This window comes from Bacidia gigantensis (assembly GCF_019456465.1).
Source record: "Bacidia gigantensis strain McMullin 20006 chromosome Unknown contig_125, whole genome shotgun sequence".
In the NCBI taxonomy this organism is placed as follows: Eukaryota; Fungi; Ascomycota; class Lecanoromycetes; order Lecanorales; family Ramalinaceae; genus Bacidia; species Bacidia gigantensis.
Genome location: NW_025408591.1, coordinates 163,642 through 181,917, shown reverse-complemented (window position 1 = coordinate 181,917; position 18,276 = coordinate 163,642). Strand labels below are relative to the sequence as shown.

The following is an 18,276-nucleotide window of genomic DNA, read 5'->3' as shown; positions in this document are numbered from 1 at the left end:
TTTACAGTAAGGCTAAGCTCGAGCGCGACCTCTGACGGACGATGAAATTATAGCATCTACAACTCAAGGAAACAGTCTTTGGGTCTGGAGGACTATAAATTTCATTCTCTGTGAACTTGACGCATACAAGGATGAGGCCTTCTTTTTTTCAAGTAAAGGCGAAGTCAGCAATTTTCCTATATTTAGGAGGCCAATGGATAGTGACAGCGCTCAACTTCGACGTTTACGATATAGAGAAAATTTCAGATGCATCCGGCGCCATCCAGACCCAATTGGGCACACTAGACTGGTTCCCTTTTTTATATGATAGGCAATAGTCAACCAGGGAAGACAAGAACTCAACTACAATTCTTGGTACAGTCAAGACATTTCGGGATCATCCTAGCGAGGCAAAAGTGGGCCCCACGCATGAGAGACATACCATGAACAGATCACCGGCGCAGCATCGTCAAGATAGCCTCCTGCTTCAAGCAGCAGTCGCCGTCACGATCATCGGAAGTATCTACCCTTTGTTTCGAGCAATGACATTATCTCCCCCTGGGCGAGGGTCAGTCAATGATACAGATTTTAGGCAGCAACTCATCAACAGTATCATACAAATAGCAGGCTTTCTCACTCTAGTAATTTCGGTCTATTGGGGCGCTGCAGCAAAAGACTGGATGGGCACATGGATCCTAATAGCATTGGGTTTTCTCTCCGCGATAGTTGCCATACCACTTTACCTTACGAACACTTCTTGGAGTTTATTGTTCACATGGATAGCTAGCGCCAGTCAATTGCTTGTTATGCTCCAAGTTGCACTTGTCGCTGCTTTTGACAGCCCTGATCATGCGAAGACGGACTGCTATCATGAGACATACCGCGCGTTTCAGTGCCCTTAGCTGAAAATGATCTACGGACGTGAAAAATAATATTCAAGCCCATAGCACAAATGCCCAGATATCGGACTTCGACGTCTTCTGATTATTAGAAATATTCTAAAAATATATCCAGAAAGACAAAGGTTGCCTTAGGATATAGGCACACGAGGGAGTAACAAACAGTGTTTGCGTTGAGAGCGTGGACGTATTCACCCACATCGAGTCAGCAGACCTTGCGAGTTTGGTAAGCTACTTTCCCATTCTAATCCGAAGGAATTCGAATATCATTACATTCACATTTCATCGACTAAGAAAGAGGGAGAGCGAGTAGGGATAAGTTAAGATGCGGCAATATTCCATCGATCTTCGATCTTTTCTCGGCGTCATGAATCACGCAGTAAGATGGCAAGCCTTCTCATCCTGCATATAGGCAAGCTATGAATATTGTTGAAGTAAGCAACTGCATATTGAGCTAATGCGGCACTAGTGTCAGAGGCGTTCAGCTATCAATCATTGAGCCTAGAGCACCTCTTAAGGTTCATACCATTGGCCCGATGCCATGCATTATCACATTTCAATGGTGGCTTCGATAGAGAGAGCTGAACTCCAGCCTCAAGGCCCCCTCAGGAAGCCATCGTGGCCCCCTCTGCAACGTGAGTGGGTGGCTACCTGTCAGGATATCTGGCAGCAGTCCTCGCTTATTGTCGCTTACCCATCGAGTTTCCGTTCTGGAGCGACGTGTTCTGTGGCGCTATGGACAGAGCGCATTCGCCTTCGCATTGGCCAACTGCAACGCTAACTCTCGACGTGCAATGCCTTGGACAGTGTACATATGGACACACTCTCCCCGAGCAGAATTGTCTACCTTTCTAGAACTTTCATACCTGGCGGCTGTGATTCTTGTATTCAGAACGACTTTGGGACAGCCTCGCTGCTGCGGCCTGAGGCCAGTGATTGAAAACAATCATCGCTAGTAATCAAATCATTGGCAGCATGGAAGAGTCTCCGGTACACCGAGCCTTTTCTTGCTCAACTCATGAGATTGAGCGCCATCTCCTGGCCACCGATGCTCAACACAGGGCTGCTCGTACCAGTGTGCAGGCCACCCTTGACCATATCTCAACAAGTACAAATAGGTTTACAGGACGCATCCGCGTACCCGTCGTGGTTCACGTGGTATGGAAGGAAGAAGAGCAGAAAGTCACAATGGAGCAAGTTACTAGCCAAATCGAGGCATTGAACAGGGATTTCAACGCCCAAAATAAAGACATTGAAGACGTACCTCTACCATGGAAGGAAAGAGTGGGTAACCCCAACATTACATTCTTTCTCACTCGACGCGACCCAGCAGGCCAACCACACGATGGTGTAACATGGGCCAAGACCGATGTCGAGCAGTTCAGTAAAAATGATGTCAGGATGAAATACGTAAAGACAGGTTCACCGACCTGGGACAGAGATCGATTTCTCAATATCTGGGTCGTCAACATGGCCAAGAACTTGGGCTTTGCGTTTTTCCCGGGCGCCAAGAAGGAACTGGACGGGGTCGTGATTCAGTATACTGCTTTTGGCACAGTCCAAACAGCTAGCAATACGCTTTCCCCCTATATAATCTGGGGCGAACTCTGGTCCACGAGGTTGGCCATTACCTCAATCTACCACACGTGTTTGATGAGCACGCGGGGAAGGTGACTGACACAACCAATTTGCCAGGGAGTGAGGAGAATTACTCCAAGCCGCTTTATCCGAAGATCAATTCTTTGGCAAACGGGAGCACCAATGCGAACGAAGGGGGTGACATGTTTATGAATTACATGGATTACTGTGATGATGACACGACCGTCATGTTCACTCACGGTCAAGTCGCAATGATGAGGACTACACTAACAACTATGAGATCGACGGTTTTTTGGTCCAGCTTTTCTTTGCCGCTTCAAAAGGAACCGACGTCATTTGAGTTGACTGATAGCACCACTAAATTCTTTATCCTCAATTGGCAAAAGTGGGGCGGAAATGCACTGATTGCCATTAAGAGCTCGGCCTCAGACCCCAACAACATAGACTTTCTTTTCACGAATAAAGTCGATGATCTGACAGCGGAGGTGACCACTCAGCAGATCAGTATTCCACAAGGATCTCCTCAGAACAGCCGTTACGTCGTAGGACAACTTGAAAAGGATGATAAGGATCCGTGTCTATTTGTCCTCAAGCAAAGTGGGACTCTCGAGAAGATCACAGTGATTGAAGCCTATTCCTTATCGAATGGCAACAAGAGACTAGATGCGATTGAAACGCCACTTCCAGGGACTGATGGCAATTGGTCATTCCTCCTGGCCTACTGGAAAGGCGAGGCGAGAGAGAAGCGACATGACGTTGTTGCGATCAAAAAATTCCACACTATCAACAAAAAGGTCGAAATCCATGTGCTAGATGGCGCTTCGGATTACAAGAATTGGCTTGCTCACAAGTACACTGCGCTTGATGAGATCCCTGAACAGGCCGACTTCGTCATGACCGACTGGAACGGCGATGGAACCCTAGACTTAGTCGCGATCAGTAAGGCCTCCGACGGCTCAGCCTTTTCAGTTGATATTCTGGCTGGAGCTGCAGACTATCGAGACTTTCTCGTCAGAGCTGAAGTGAAAGCCGCAATTCTGAACACGCATGTGGACTACGACTTCGCTATGACGGATATGACGGGAGATGGACGACCAGACCTAGTCGCCATACAGAAGTCAGGTTTGCGGCCAAAGAAAGGAGAAAAGAAAGCAAAAGCTCAGATCATTGTTCTTGCAGGATGATATTTGAGCATTGGACTGTCACGAGCTTACGATTTCCACTTCGCAACATTTCTGTTCCACAGTCAAAACACGTTCATTGACCAATCTGGTTACAACAGTTTTGCGTGAGGATATTGATATCACAAGCACGGATAAGAGACGCTCTGGGGGATCTGAGAATCGACGATGGAACAAGACCCGCGAGGCTACGACTTTTAGTGTGAGGACTGAGCTTGAATGTTTACGGTTGGAAGCTCTAATGGAGTCGACGTTACTATAATCACCTCAGCTTCGCATCTTTTAAACATATGTAATTCGATCCAATTATGGGTTCAACAATTTTTGTAGCCTCGTCTTGTTGTAGTCCCATCAATGCCAGGCAGTCGCGATAATCGACCACATTTTTTGCCTTGAGCAAAGAGGACCCGAAAAGATGCTATCACTAATTGAGTATTGACCCATAGATATGCAGCTGAGAATTAGTAGATGATGATTTCCATACTTTCGACTCGTTTAGAGTACGCTTCGAGTTTTCTCCTGAAGAGTACGTAGGATTGTCGGCTTTAAAATCGGGGTTCGAATTTGACGAGGAAGCACCACTTTACTACCGGATGAATTGATGCAATCGTTGTAAAACAGAGAGGGAAAAAAGGGATGGTGAAGGACCTTTTAAAATTTGCTATATATTCAAGCTTAGAGCACATTACGAACGACAAAGGACCCATGGCGCAACGGCAGCGCGTTCGACTCCAGATCGAAAGGTTATCTGTTCAAATCAGGTTGGGTTCACGCATCATCATTTTTTGTGGGGGTTGAAAAGCGTGTTGTTCTTCAATATAATAGAATGGTTGCTTCCTTTCGCCATCATTTTGATTTCACAAAATCATGTGGGGTGATAGGTACTGTCATGTTTTGTGGTGCCAAGCTTTGCCAAGAAAGATGGCTAAGGTACACCAGGGCACCAGAGGCACCAGTTGGTACGTGCTGCCTCCTTGCATTTGACGGCTTCGCTATCATTTTGTCAGCTATGACGGTTCAATTGGGCTCGAAGCTGCTCGAAGCTGCAGAGTTCAAAGAAAATGAGAGGAAAACATTTTCCAGTGTGTCGATGAAAGGAGTCCGAGGAGTCAGCACTGGGTCTTTGCAACTTGACAAGACTGCTCTGCAAGCTGAAGGCTTTCGCTATGGAGAGATCACTTCGATAGCGGCTGGGGGATCAGAGGCAGAAGAGGGGAGAACTCTGGTATGACGAACTTGACTGCATTGAGTACGTGTTGTACATCTGGTACATTGAGTTTCGTAAATTTCTGTTTGACATTCGCCCAAAGCAGAAAAATACGATCGTGAAAGAGCTGAAAGGATCTCAAGATCTGAGGTCCTATTGCAAGTCTTTTCAGTTCATATCTTGATACAGCATCCGTAAAAGGCTAAGAAATCTTTGCCAAATGAAGAACGCGTCAGCTTGTCAAATGCTTCACCACTTTCCACGCGCCCAATTCTCTCTCCATCGACTGACACTTCAGAACACAGCTCCTCTACCACGCAATGGCATCTCATCTCCTTACCCCCACTAAAAGCCCCAACATCGCCTACATCGATTCTCTCGGCACCTTCTCCCCGCAACAACTCCTTGACATCCTAATAGTCCGCATCAGCCAGAGAGCGCGCTGGGCCCCAGCGGACATCCACTCGAACCTCCAAAAGCGCGACCAAGCAACGCAAGAAGCCCTCGACCTCCTCGACCGCGTAAAACTAATGCGCGTATTCGACCTCGCAGGCGTGGTCGAGTCGATCGGTGAGATCAGCGATATCAACTCCCCCGTCCCTTGGGCTGCACCAAAGCCCGTCGCCGCACATGCTCCGGCGCCGCCTAAATCGCCTGCTAGGAAGAGGAAGCGAGAAGTGGCAGATAGCGAAGAGTCCTCCTCCTCCTCCTCCTCCTCCTCCTCTTCCTCCTCTCCTATCTCCCCTCCACTAAACACCACCACCACCGTCATCCCTCCCGCACCGCCCGCAAACCCCAACCCCAACACCAACCCCTCCCCCTCCCCCTCCCCCTCCAAAAAAATCGGCCTCCTCCTCCTCTCCCACCTCCCTCCCCTCCTAACATCCTCCGCCCCCTCCCTCGCCCCCTCCTCATCAACACAATCCCTCCTCTCCTCCCTCCTCCTCTCCCTCCGCCACCTCACCCGCAGACACAACATCGCGACCATCCTCACGAACACCCTCATTACCACCGCGTCCAGGGCGTTGCGAAACCCAAATGCGCATTCATACACGGGGTATGTGCGGGAGGGGTCGAGGTTTAGGGATCGAGGGAGGAGGGGAAGGTGGGGGGATGATGTCAGTGGGTTTGCTTCGGGTTTGGGAGGGACGGGTAGTGTGGAGGGAAGGGGGGAAACGGGGGGGAGGGGAGGGAGGCCAGGGATGGGGAGGTGGGTTGCGCAGGCCGTGGTGGATACGGCGGTGTTGGTGGGGAGGATGCCGGTTGAGGAGGTAGGGGCGAGGGTGTGGGATTGGGGGTTGGGTGATGAGGGTGGAGCGGTATTGGGTGGTGGGGAGAAGGCGAGAGGGGCGTGGGTGTTGGAGGTGCTGGGGGATAGGAGGGGAGGGAGGGAGGGGATGTGGGGGGCTTTTGAAAGGGGGAGGGATGGGGAGGTTAAGGCGTGTTGTTGCTGACTTGTTACGGTGTGAAAGTAAAGGGAGAGGGGAGGGCTATGTATGGTTTGCTTTGCTTGAGGAAATCCAGACTCGGTGAAAAGGCTAGGTGAGAGCATGATCAGCTCTGCCCCCCAATGACCCAACTCCTCAAATTCTCCCGCTCCGCGAATTCATCCACTTCATTCGCCCTCAGGCTCCTCATCCTCTTCTCTGCAACGCTCGCCCCTTGCACCTGCTGCTGAATGCTTGTCCGCCCACTGACACCCACGCTCGGGGTGTTTGACCCACTCCCTCCACTCCTATTCGAGATAATACTGACGGCACTTCCCTTCCTCTCCGCCCCTCTCCCCGCCTTGACAGTCCCACTGCTTCCGTGTCTCCTATGGCCCCTCACTGTGCCCTTCTCATCATCGCTCCCCACCTCCCCACTCAACCCCCTCGTGTGCCCACCCACGTATCTCCCACCAGCACCATCGCTCGTGTGGAGATCCCCGCCTGGGCCGGCATTGACGTCGCCCCATCCGTCGCCGCCGCGGAAGATATCCTCGATGCATTTATCTGGTGGGAGCTCGCCTGCCTGGGCCGCCCAGGTGGCGGCGAGGTTCTGACGGTACATGTCCTGCAGTTTTCCAGACTCTTGCGCGCCACGAGACATGGAGGGCATGTGGCCGTCATCGTCGGTGGCGGAGTCGTGAGACGGGTTTGTGGAGCCGGCGATTATCCCTGCTATGCCGGTGAAGGCGCCGCCGGACTTTAAGGGGGGAGGGATGAAGGTCGTGAGGCCTTCGGTTTGGTGCATATGGATGCCTATCTAAAGAGGATGAGTACGTTAGCGAAGGCAGAAGACTGGAAAGGGGACAAGGGGGAAAAAGAAATACCTTCAGCGTGGAGTTGATTTTGCTCTCACGCATAAGATATCGTCGCACGACACCAGCGCCAGGCCTTGTTGCCTCCTCTCCGCCCGCTCCAGCGCCTTCGCCCTGACCTTGCTCATTGAAGTCTTGGCCTCCATATTCGCCTTCTGGTAGGCAGTATTCGGCCAGATTAAGTCGTACGTTGCCGAGCACGATCTTCTCTCCCCTCCCGCTTGGTGAGTACTCTTGCAGCACCTCGAAGTGTATTTCAGAATCCTGCAGCGAGCCATGTTTGTCAAGCGTCAGCCGGACGCCGATGGTCTTCGTGTAGTCCCACGTCACTTTGTGGTCTCGGATCAGGACGCGGGGTGTGTGGCCGCGGTGTTCGGCTGAGGCGGCGTAGGAGGGTATGTGCCATTTCACGTAGGATGTGCCAGTCACGAGAGGAACGTTGTTCAGGTCATGGATGGTGAGGTTGAGGTCGAATTTCGGCTGTAACGAGTTGTGTCAGCCTCGGCCCTGACAAGAGGAGCAAGTGGGATCTACTCGTCTTGTCTTTGGGACTATCGATAGGGTGATTAGTGAATGGTGAAAGGTCTGAAAGAGAGGAGAGTGAGCCATGAGCGGCAGACAGACATTGAAGGGAGGGAGACTCTTACCAAATGCTTGCATTCTTGGAATGTGTGTTGGACCAAGCGTCTGACAATGGGACAAAGGGCGTTCGCCGTGACCGCTTTTGTGAATCTTACATCACTTTATGGATCTGCAGATCCTTGCATACAATCTACCTTCCGAGACAGGGGTTGTATCATGATCGAGTCTACAACCGGTGAATAGAAAGCAGACGGGCTCCAGCATCTAGAGGTACAGGCATATGCAAGATCGATATCATCCCAAGCTCCAGCAAACTTTCGGGTGGCGCCTGTAGCGCCCGAGATCCCTAGCGCCCGCCCTTTTGATATCTTGACGAGGGAATCTGCCAGTGTTAAAAGCATTGCCCCTTTTTGCAGACTTGGTCCCATAAATGTAAATTGCATTAAACTTCTCAGTGGCACTGTCTCCAAACGTCGTGTCAAGTGACTGCCTCGGCCTCCAGACCATATCCGCAAAGCATCTAACAATATGTGGGTTTCTCATAGGACTTATTCAGCTTCAAGCTGGTTGAGACATGGTATTTTCGCCTTCATTTAAGGCTTTTTACAATGATCGTTTATGGGATAACCGGGTAGTGCTGGAATAGAGCAGGCTCCTATGGTCCTCCTTTAAAGATGCCTTGTACAGCAAACCGTATTCTGCTCTGTGCAGTTGGATTCAGGGTTCCTGAGATCTGAAAATCTTCAACACTGTCATCTCAAACCCAGGAAATATGCGCTCAAAGCCATTCGAGCCTGTTGTTTTCGCTCATCTGACTTCTCTTCGGACCATACTCACGTGCTGGCGGAAGGGTCTCTCATGTTCCTGAGCGGGGAACAAGGTTGCGCCACAGATCTGATTGGGCGTCAAGCGTGTGCCGGATATGCATCGCCCTTGTCGGTGGCGAAAGTACGATGCGAATGAAAGCTCTCCAAGCGCATTCCGCCTAATCGTTGTGAAACATCCACTAGCACCCTTGTGAACGTGCTCGTGCCAAGAGCCCAGGTAGTACAGATACAGACGAATTTGTCGACTCTGGATGCGAACAAGCGTCTGAGAACTTCTACCGACAGAACGCAAAACTCGCAGTGAACAGCAGACTACCGCATTCAAGAGCATAAGAACACGACTTGCTCATAACTTTCATCTCCGCCTACACCCAGCAACTTCTGGCTCAGCTCCATCAGGCACAATGAGTAGCAGACGCCTAGTACAAGATAGTATGCATCATCTCAGCACTCAAATCAACATTCTGACGAGACCTAGTCAATCGACATCCCCGAGGCATCGGCAAATTAGCAGCATTCTTCTCCAGCCACTCAAATTTCGCAATGGTCAGGGACTTTGGGTTCTTGAGAAGTCGTCTGCTCTTGATGCGCGAACTAGAACTTGCGTATCTCGAGGAGAAGATTCTCAAATTGGACGATCAAGTACATGCGGCTGAGGAAACAGGCTTGATGTCATGGCATTTGGAAGCCCAGCAAGAGAAGCCAGGGGAGTTGGCTGCACTTCTTGACACTGTAGCCACGAAGCTGAAAGACTATGGTAATACCCGTTTCTCATCTGTTCTCCGCTTCGCTTTGCTAATGCGGACGCATCCAGATGACCTCGTCCAGAGATCTAAATCCTATCTAGCTCTGCGACCACCTCCCAAGAAAAGACTCGCTGATGTGAAGATATGGCTGGATAACGAAAGACCCATGCTTCAAGACGAGTGCGAAGATCTCTTGTACGCAGATGATTACGTCTCATTGAAGGAGGGCGACGGTGACGAGTATCTCGACACCTTGCTCGGCAGCATCCTGAATCGTCTGCCCCAGAATGTGAGTCCCATCACCACCGCTACGCATTTCCTACTCACGTCCTTCTCCACCCCAGAACCCCTTCGTCGGCAAGGCACAAAAACAAAAGGTCGATGACGGCTACCTCACGATCCGCAGCGGTACCCGAATCAATTTCCTGATCCGCCTCCTCCTCACTCTCATCACCGCCGCTACGATCATCGCTCCTGCAGCGATTCTGCCCGCTGTCAAGGAACGCAGGTGGCAATTGCTCATCATACTTGGCTTTACTATGGCGTTTTCTGCGGTGCTGAATATGACGACTCGTGCAACCCGTCTGCAGCAACTCACGGCTTACTCTGGTAGGTCACGTTTTGGTTTGCTTGATTTCATCGTTTGCCTGAGCTAATGATGTGCGGTGTGTAGCATATGCCGCCGTGCTAGTGGTCTTTACCTCGAACACCTCTTAGGCGCGCCAAGACAAAGGTTGATTCGGCAAGTTCGTCAATTTGGCGTGTGGCAAGGGGGTTTTAGCGGGTGGAGAGGGGGTGCAAATGGCTTCTCTTACATATCTAGACTTTTAAAATAAATTTGCTCATACCTAATTGAATTTTGCAGAAGACTTCTTTTAATAATTCAGATTTGAAAGTGGTTTTCTTTTACTTTTCTAGAGTTCAAAGAAGTTTTCTCCTCTATCACTTGCTTCCCTTCTCAACCTTTACCCCCCTTTATCTTCTACGTCTCTATCCCTTGAACCCTCTGCTAAGCTATTCTTAGCGCCTTCTCCTCGAAGTTTAGAGGTTGCACTTACCCCTATCTGATCACTAGATGAGTAGTGCTCGCCGCCTTTATCAAAATACAAACACATGCATCCTACTATGAATTGGCACGACCCTGTCACAGGCTAAAGCAATAGTCTTATAATTTAAATCTGACTTCTCACATATGAAGTATACTTAAATTTGACTCTGCTATGTAACCCCTATTAACACATCTGCCTCAACCCTTTTATACCACATCCACATCTACCTCCTGCACGACACACCACCCCCCCTCCCCACCAATCCCACCCTTCCCCTTACCCAGAACTCACGAATCAAGACCCAACTCATACACCATCTTCCACAAAATAGTATTATCAGTCCAAACAAACTCAAACGCCACCCCACTCACATCCTCCATCCCCTTTCTCGAACTCGCCCTCTTCAACGCCTCCACGAACGACGGCAACACAGCGCGCACATGCCCCTCAACCCTGCTATCATAAACATCGCCCCTGCGCGACGTAGCGCAGATCTCCACCATCACATTTGTCACGAAATTCTCCAACGCCTCGCGCTCTTTGCCACCCCCATCCCCCCCATCCCCCCCATCCCCTCCTCCATCAGCCCGGTCAACGGCTACAATAATCATCCCCCGCTGCCGCGCATCCAGTCTCGCCCACGCCCTCGCCGTGCTGATATGCAGATTATTATGAGAACTCGTCGGCGGACTTGGCGCGATCGTGTTCTCCGGCAGACCCGTCTGACTGACGAAATCCTTATTCGCTCTAAAAACGTCAGTGAGGTGTTTTGCGCGGCGCTCGCGGAGCGCGTTCGCTTTCTCTGTCTCTGAGAGGGTGGAGGTGGAGGTGGGGGGTGGGGGGTGGGGTCGTAGAATGAGACAGGGCAGCCTGGTTGGCCGCAGTGCAGGACGCTTGGGCCGTAGGGGCTGACGAAGGGGACCATGGCGCCCTCGTCGTGCAGGATGAAGGCTGGGTCGGACCGCTTCTCTTGGGTGAAGATTGAGAGGAGGACGGAGGCCACGGCGGCGGAGGGGAGATTGGGGGTTGTGGTGTCGAGAGCTGCGTGTGCTAAAGGCTCCTTTGGTGCGGTGATGCGGAAGAATGTCTTCGGTGTTGTGTGGGCTTTCTGGGTGAATAGGGCGTAGAATGTTATTAGTTGGATACGATTGACGACGTGGTCGTCGCACCCGGAGTTGTAGAGACCCAAGAAGCTTTTGACGTCTGACCAGTCGGGCAGAGCGGCGGGGAGCCTTTGCCAGAAATCTGGCGCGGCGACGATCGAGTTCTGGCCGAGGTCTGTTGGTACGGTGGGCGCATTGAAGGATTGATAGAGTAGTGCGAGGAATGGTTGGGTCCATTTTCTCTCGTCGGCGTCGGACTTTAGTAGATGGGACATGATCTGGCTGATGATGAAATGCATGAGCTTCGCATGACGGATTGCGGTCAAGAGCTCGCCATCGACGCTCAAGTCAAGTATTTCAAACCAACGCATCATTTGGGTGAAGCCAGCGATAGGGTATTGAATGATCCAGCTGTCGAACTTTGCTTCTCTGAACTCCTCAGCGGCCCACTTCAATGCTTTGGGATATTTCACCCATTGACCTGTCTCTGAAAAGGTCTCTCGACATGAACAGTTCTTTAGCATGTCCTTTAGAAGCCATTCAAGCGTCTCTCTTCGAGCCAGAGCTTCCGGGTCTGAGGATGAGCCTTTCGCACACCAAGTCTTGGTCTCTAGGGTTGCGTCGAGGATCCCTAGAAACAATTGCACTACGCCTGAAACACCAGTCGCAAGTCCCGCTGTCAAGGCAAGATAGAGCTGATGGTTGATGTAAGCTCTGTTTGCACCGTCGTAGTGAAGGGTAGGAATCACTGAAATGATATCCTCTTGGTATATCGATCGTTCCAGCAGAAGTGCGCATTGAAAACAAATGGCCTGGGCGGAGACAATGCTTGTGTTTCGCTTTGATTGAGCTGCAGCGAGTGGAAAGTTCAGAGCGAAGTCGCTCGTATTTTCTTCAACCGTATCAAGCTTCTTCAAGGCAACGGACATGATCTCATCGTCTCCACAACATATCAGACAGTCGCCGCGGAAAGCCTGGACATCCCCTCCCAGATCCAAAGCCGCAAGCTTGACGTCTGTATCAGCAGTCGAGACGACCTCAGCCCGCCGAGCTCGGTTACTTTTACGATCCAAAATATCAGCGGTGTAGGAAGCCTTTTCAAAGCCCGAAATGATGCGCAGAGCCCGGTCGATGAGCCGATTGATTTCTGTTGCACGCTTTGCGTCTTCATTCGGGGAGTCTCGTAGCTGCTGATACGTGGCTCGATTGAAAGTATGCGCCTTTCTCAACTCGTCCTCCAAAGGAGCTCGCTGTATAGGATCCGGCGCCCCATGCAGCTTTCTCATGATTTCACCGGCGCCATGGCGGTCCTCTAGGCGGACGACAACCTCCTGCTGTTTGTGTCGAATGAACAGATTACGCAGGTCATTCAGGCGCCCCCTAATCTTACAGGCTAACGCTAGCTGGTTGGTCGCTTCCTCTTGAAGCAGAGTTCGTAAATTTTCGATGCTAATATGAGCCTGGTCAAGAAGGTCTGCGATTTTGACTATCGCATGATCCGTTGCGGCGTCCCACTCTGGGCCAAGTGAGATTCCTTGCTGCTGTCTTTGGCTACGATCCGCCTCAAACGAAATATTATGTGCAATGAGTTCATCTTTGAGAGCTTGCTCGCTTTTGAACGCTGGAAGCTTGTTCCAATCTGTCAAGTCACTGTCTGTCGCTCCCTTGAGAGATTGAAAAGCACCCTTGGCATCAATCAGGTAGATTGTCTTCTTGTAAATGTCCTTGTAAAGAATCATAGCGTCACGGGCGCCAGCAAAGAATGAGATACCGACCGATATGCTCTCACTTCTTGGCTCAGACCGGCGTGGGCCAACGATCAACAGGATGACCGGAATCTGGGTGATATTCTGCTGTTCTGCTAGGACCGTGAGTTGTTCGACGTCCCGAGCTGCAATCTCTCCATCAGTGAGCAGCACCCAGAAATCAGATGCCTGAATCGCGTCAACAGCTGCAGGCTGTTGTAGGATACAAGCCGGCGCTGTTCCATCCCAGCCATTGAAATAACTTGAGGGTACAGAGTCGATAGTCTGGGGAATGTTGCAGCTGTGACCCCACTTGCATACGACATCCTCCTTGAGGTTGCTAAGGCCAAGGACAAAGTGCTTTTCGGCTTCCATTGGGGCCCCACTGGTGGAGCCTGACGCATCTACAGCAAACAGCTTCCGTGTATTGGCAAATGGAGTTGCTCGTGCCTCAGTCTCAGTCTTCTCTGTGTCTTTCGTCGGCTTTTGCAGCCATGATGAATCCATGATGGCTGTAAAAGAAGGCGCACTTTGCCAGGCGAAGGAAAGATACAGCCTGATATGGAATTTCAAGAATCTAGAGGTTCTCGAATCAATCAAGCTTATTTATGTGGTGTGCGGAAATCTAAGTTGTGAGTCTTGCAGATGAGTCAAGCATAGAAAGGAGAGGCAACAAGGCAGCAATGAGTCAGTGTATTGATAGCAATGGTAATGTGAGCTCAACAAGACTGCCGCGGGGACTGATCGAGGAGGTACGATGGCAGCAACGAGCCAAGTCACGACTGTTTATTTGATCGAATAGGAAGGTACGCCGCACACGAGGCTTCGGATTGACTGGATGCTACATCGCTAAAGCAATAGTCGCCCTCTTCGACATGGGGAATAGAGACGAAAGTGTCTGATCCTTGAGAGTAAGCAATCGCTGCGCCCCATAAGGAAAGCCAGTACGTTGGCCTGGAAGACAATTGAATTTCATTGCGCCCCCTCAAGCTCCAACAAACATAAGCTTGCATAAGAATTGTGCCTGTTTGCATAAACTACGTCATGCCTATCCGCCAAGACATCCGGGAAATTGGCTCACTGGAGCCATCGGCCTTCATGAACATTCCCATCGTTCCATCGTCGTACTTTTTGATGCCTGTCACTTGCGCGCGCCATATATTATCTAGCACGATATCAGGTCGCAGTTGAGTAGCGCTCACACTCTCGCCACTGAGACCCTTCCGGAGATTCCATCACTGTTGTTCAGCATGAATCTTTGGCATAAGCCATACACTGATGCACGCGTGGGATCCGAGGTTCAGCCTCTCGGGTGACATCCCTTTCTCAGGAAGCCCTATACTGATCACGTGCTTTGTTGATGTCTTGGCCCCGAAGCCTCGTATGGGATCGCTTCTTGATTCTTAGGTGGGCTGTTGCCTCCTCAATTGCCAATTCGCTTTTAGAGCAAACCTACAATTCTGATGCCTCAACGATACACAGTCTGTGCAATGAGTTGCTATAGAAGAATATCACCTTTCGCCATTGAGAAGTGTCTGATTATATAGTATTCACGACTTGAATCATTGCCTCCTCCGAGCAGTGAATATGCGGTACATTTCCCGAAAACCTGTCCCATATGAAGAGTCAATGCGAGATCATCTGCATTCAATACGGTTGTTTCGCCTATTGGCTACTATCATTTGCATCTTGCGGCTTGCGTTCCGCTTGGCTGGGCACGCCGCGCAAGCACCTTCAAGCATCTTAAAGCTTCCAATGGAGTAGCGAATCTATCTTTTCTTTCTCGAATAATGACCTACGAAAGGTGCCCTCTGTCTTGCATATCATCAAATCATCGCTTTTAGGTTGACCGGGAACAAGGATGGTAGGCTCAAGATGGCGTGGTACTAAAATCTCACCTAGGTTTCAGCTGCCAGCACTTTGACATTGTTATTATTGACCTTCTTTCCTACCATAAATTCTTCATTCTGACGACCTGCTTATGGTCGCTGCATTTATTGAATTGAGTATACCCCTCAAAGGCGAGGGGCAGACTGACGCACCATAGCACTAGCTGGGCATTAGCGCCATCTGCAACGAGAACATCATCCACCAACCATTCACTGCTTGTTGCCTTCACCCGAACGAAACCGAGCATCTTCGTCAACTGTCCACTATCAAGAAGTCTCATCATCATCAATTGAAAGGTGCTTTGGTTAGCATTCATTGATTAAATACTCCGTTGCCGACATGGCTTCAACCCTTGTGACCACAACAGTAGTCGGTCTGCTGCTTGCCTTGTTGTGGTTTCTCAACCCTAGCTATGACCCAAAGGAGCCTCGTCCTATCTCTCACACGATCCCAATCCTGGGGCACGCCATAGCCTGGGCCAAAGATCGTCGAGGTTTTTTCATTTGGGGAGAGTGAGGCACCTGATCTATCCTTGTAATTTGACCTCTGACAGGACAGTACAGACGTCGAGGAAACAATAAGCCATACTCCATGCTTCTAGCCGGACGTAAACACTATGTCTTCAGCAATCCTGCCGACGTCGCAACACTGTTTCGCAAAGCCAAAGTCATGAGCATTGCACCCTTCATTCGGATCTTGAGTGTCACACTCTTCGGATACACCAAGTCAGAAACCACCCGTCTGGAGGGCCTTCATGACTCAATGCATGCACTCTACAACAAGCATCTCCTGAATCCAGAACAGTATACTCTAGTAGTAATCGCATACTTCAAGGATCTTCAGGAGCGCATGCGCCACCTTTCGGATGAGGTGCGCGCCAGCGAGAAGGGCACTCTTCGCGTGGATGCATTCCAACTGCTACTCGACACTCTAGCGAAAGCAAGTACAACGGCCTACTTCGGCCGGAAACCATTAGACGCCAATCCAGACATGACCACAGACATGGACACTTTCGTAGCCAAAGGCTTCTGGCTCTTCCTCTCCGGCGTGCCCGCCATGTTTGTCAGAAATGCCGATAAGGCGCGTAAGCGAATCATGGCAGCCATGCTCACCGGTGTCGTCGACGATGCAACCGCCCAAGATCGCGACGATGTCTCTGCCTTCACCCGCGACCAGATCGCACTCACCAAAACAGTCCTCAGCGATAAAGGTGTTGCAACGCAGCAATTTAGTTTTCTGTTTGGGTCAGTCCACCCACCCTACCCCATCTCATCCCATCCTCGCAAACGCACTAATACTTCTCCCCTCCAGTCTCACCTCCAACTCCACGCCCTCGACATACCTCACCCTCCTGCACATCCTTTACGTTCCTGGGCTCGTAGATGATTTACGCGCCGAAATGAACGCGTCCGGGTTTTCTGCCGCCCCTGACTCCGAAAAATACAAATTCGTTCCCCACGGTCTCCCGCTTCTCCGCTCATGCTACTTCGAAGCCATCCGCATGCACACCGTCAGCGCCTCCATTCGCGAAGTCCTCGAAGAGACATCAATCACTACGAAGCCCGCCGGACCTGACCAACAACCGCGCACCTACACGCTCAAGAAGGGCGGTGTGGTAAATATGCCTTCTTCCGCTTTGCATTACAATGAGAAAATCAACCCGCAGCCGGAGACGTTTATACCGAGGCGATTTGTGAGTAAGGAGGATGGGGGCATGGGGCAGAATCCGCAGACGTCGACCAGGGGTTTTGGAGGGGGAAGTTCGTATTGTCCCGGCAGAATTTTCGCGGAGAGGCAGATTGTGGGGTTTGTGGCTACTCTGTTGCAGGGTTTTGATGTTGAAGTGGTGGATGGGGAGAAGTGGAAGTTCCCGAAGAGTGCGGAGTTTGATGATGTTTCGAATAGTCCGAGGGCTATGCTTAGCCTTAAGGCGAGGGATGGAAGGGCGATGTGAGGTTTTGCTGAGGTGCTTTGCAGGGACATGATGGTGGAGGGAATAGCAGCTTGACCATGCTGGAGTAAGGTTTGAGGACGGGTTGAACGTGGCTTCCAGTCGCTAACAAGGGCAAAGAGTGGAATCTTGTATCTTATGATTTCGCAGTCAGGTATGTACTGAGACATGCAAATTGTGCCGGTGCATCCAAGTCAGCCTAGCCGGCTACCTTGGGGTGTATGGCCACAACCCCCTTGCGTCCTTTGCCCTTGCATAACTCGCAAGTATTTCTTCTACGAATTCATATTTATCAATTTCATTTCTTTAACTACTGGTCAAATCACCCCGAATCGGCGCATTAAATTGAATTAAATACTGTGTCTCCCAAATTCCCGAGGAACAAACAGCTTTCTCAATTTATCAACTAGTCACGAACTTCCAACGACACAATGTCACAAAACACCAACGCCCTCACCAACATCCTCTACGGCCCCAGCACAACGGCCTGCTGGACTCTCACCGCCCTCGCAGTCCTCCTCTCCTGGTCCTGCGACCCCCAAAAACGCACCTCCGGCTCCATAGACCTCGATGCTCTCGTAGTCCTGACATACCCAGCACTTACCACCATACACCTCTTAGCCCAAGTCCGAGGGCTACGATTCCCAGAAGTCTGTAATGAGGACTGGATCCCCGCCGCGCAGGCTGCCTGGGGAGTCCTTCTATTCTTCATTATTGCAGGAGGAGCCCTCTTCGTGCTTGCGCTGGCGGTAGCACCGCCAACGGGGGCAGGGGGGAGGGGGGGGAGGGGGGATCAGTGACGACAATAATCTTTTTCGCGCTGTACCTTTCGCGGCGGTCCTGCTGTGCTGTTACGGCACCGTGATGTATGTTTACGTGTTCTACTCTGTGGAGATCATGACGGGCGGGACGGCTTGTGAAGTGCAAGAAGTGGAGGATGATGGGGGGTGGGTGATTTCCCGACCTAGAAGCGAGGTAGGATTCCTCGTGAATGTTGCTGTACAGATCGCTGTTCGTGTCGTACTCAATCGGAAGGAGTGTTGGCGCGCGTGTAGGGATTTCTTTGCGGGGATTCATCGAAGGTATGTTCAGACGATTGAGGGAAGGGGGAGGAGGTGTGGCGAAGGGGGAAGTAGTAATGCTCGAACTACCTTGCTCCTCCGGGGAAAAACGGCGGTCGGAGAAAAGGGAAGGGCTGCGTTGGCAGCAGCGGAAG

At 50.9% G+C, this 18,276-nt stretch overlaps 6 protein-coding genes and 1 non-coding gene across 7 annotated transcripts; 5 read left to right on the top strand and 2 right to left on the bottom strand.

The window, feature by feature from the left end:
• Nucleotides 1-1,853: 1,853 nt before the first annotated feature.
• KY384_000869 (uncharacterized protein) lies at nt 1,854-3,661 on the top strand (the record flags this gene model as incomplete). Its single annotated transcript, XM_044809402.1, has 2 exons — nt 1,854-2,526; nt 2,574-3,661. 2 exons carry the CDS (start codon nt 1,854-1,856, stop codon nt 3,659-3,661), a joined length of 1,761 nt encoding a protein of 586 aa, XP_044673309.1.
• A 696-nt stretch (nt 3,662-4,357) lies between these two features.
• Nucleotides 4,358-4,429, top strand: KY384_000868. The gene has a single exon. It is a non-coding gene; the product is annotated as a tRNA-Trp (tRNA).
• A 238-nt stretch (nt 4,430-4,667) lies between these two features.
• Nucleotides 4,668-5,390, top strand: KY384_000867 (uncharacterized protein; the record flags this gene model as incomplete). Its single annotated transcript, XM_044809401.1, has 2 exons — nt 4,668-4,883; nt 5,286-5,390. 2 exons carry the CDS (start codon nt 4,668-4,670, stop codon nt 5,388-5,390), a joined length of 321 nt encoding a protein of 106 aa, XP_044673308.1.
• A 1,029-nt stretch (nt 5,391-6,419) lies between these two features.
• KY384_000866 (uncharacterized protein) lies at nt 6,420-7,827 on the bottom strand (the record flags this gene model as incomplete). The annotated part of the gene is made up of 3 exons (XM_044809400.1): nt 6,420-7,112; nt 7,180-7,647; nt 7,792-7,827. The coding sequence occupies 3 exons, from the start codon at nt 7,825-7,827 to the stop codon at nt 6,420-6,422; spliced, it is 1,197 nt and encodes a 398-aa protein (XP_044673307.1).
• Nucleotides 7,828-9,119: 1,292 nt separating this feature from the next.
• Nucleotides 9,120-9,978, top strand: KY384_000865 (uncharacterized protein; the record flags this gene model as incomplete). The annotated part of the gene is made up of 2 exons (XM_044809399.1): nt 9,120-9,611; nt 9,667-9,978. The coding sequence occupies 2 exons, from the start codon at nt 9,120-9,122 to the stop codon at nt 9,976-9,978; spliced, it is 804 nt and encodes a 267-aa protein (XP_044673306.1).
• A 680-nt stretch (nt 9,979-10,658) lies between these two features.
• KY384_000864 (uncharacterized protein) lies at nt 10,659-13,726 on the bottom strand (the record flags this gene model as incomplete). The annotated part of the gene is made up of 2 exons (XM_044809398.1): nt 10,659-11,177; nt 11,285-13,726. The coding sequence occupies 2 exons, from the start codon at nt 13,724-13,726 to the stop codon at nt 10,659-10,661; spliced, it is 2,961 nt and encodes a 986-aa protein (XP_044673305.1).
• A 1,722-nt stretch (nt 13,727-15,448) lies between these two features.
• On the top strand, nt 15,449-17,063 carry KY384_000863 (uncharacterized protein; the record flags this gene model as incomplete). The annotated part of the gene is made up of 3 exons (XM_044809397.1): nt 15,449-15,621; nt 15,673-16,353; nt 16,421-17,063. The coding sequence occupies 3 exons, from the start codon at nt 15,449-15,451 to the stop codon at nt 17,061-17,063; spliced, it is 1,497 nt and encodes a 498-aa protein (XP_044673304.1).
• Nucleotides 17,064-18,276: the final 1,213 nt, after the last annotated feature.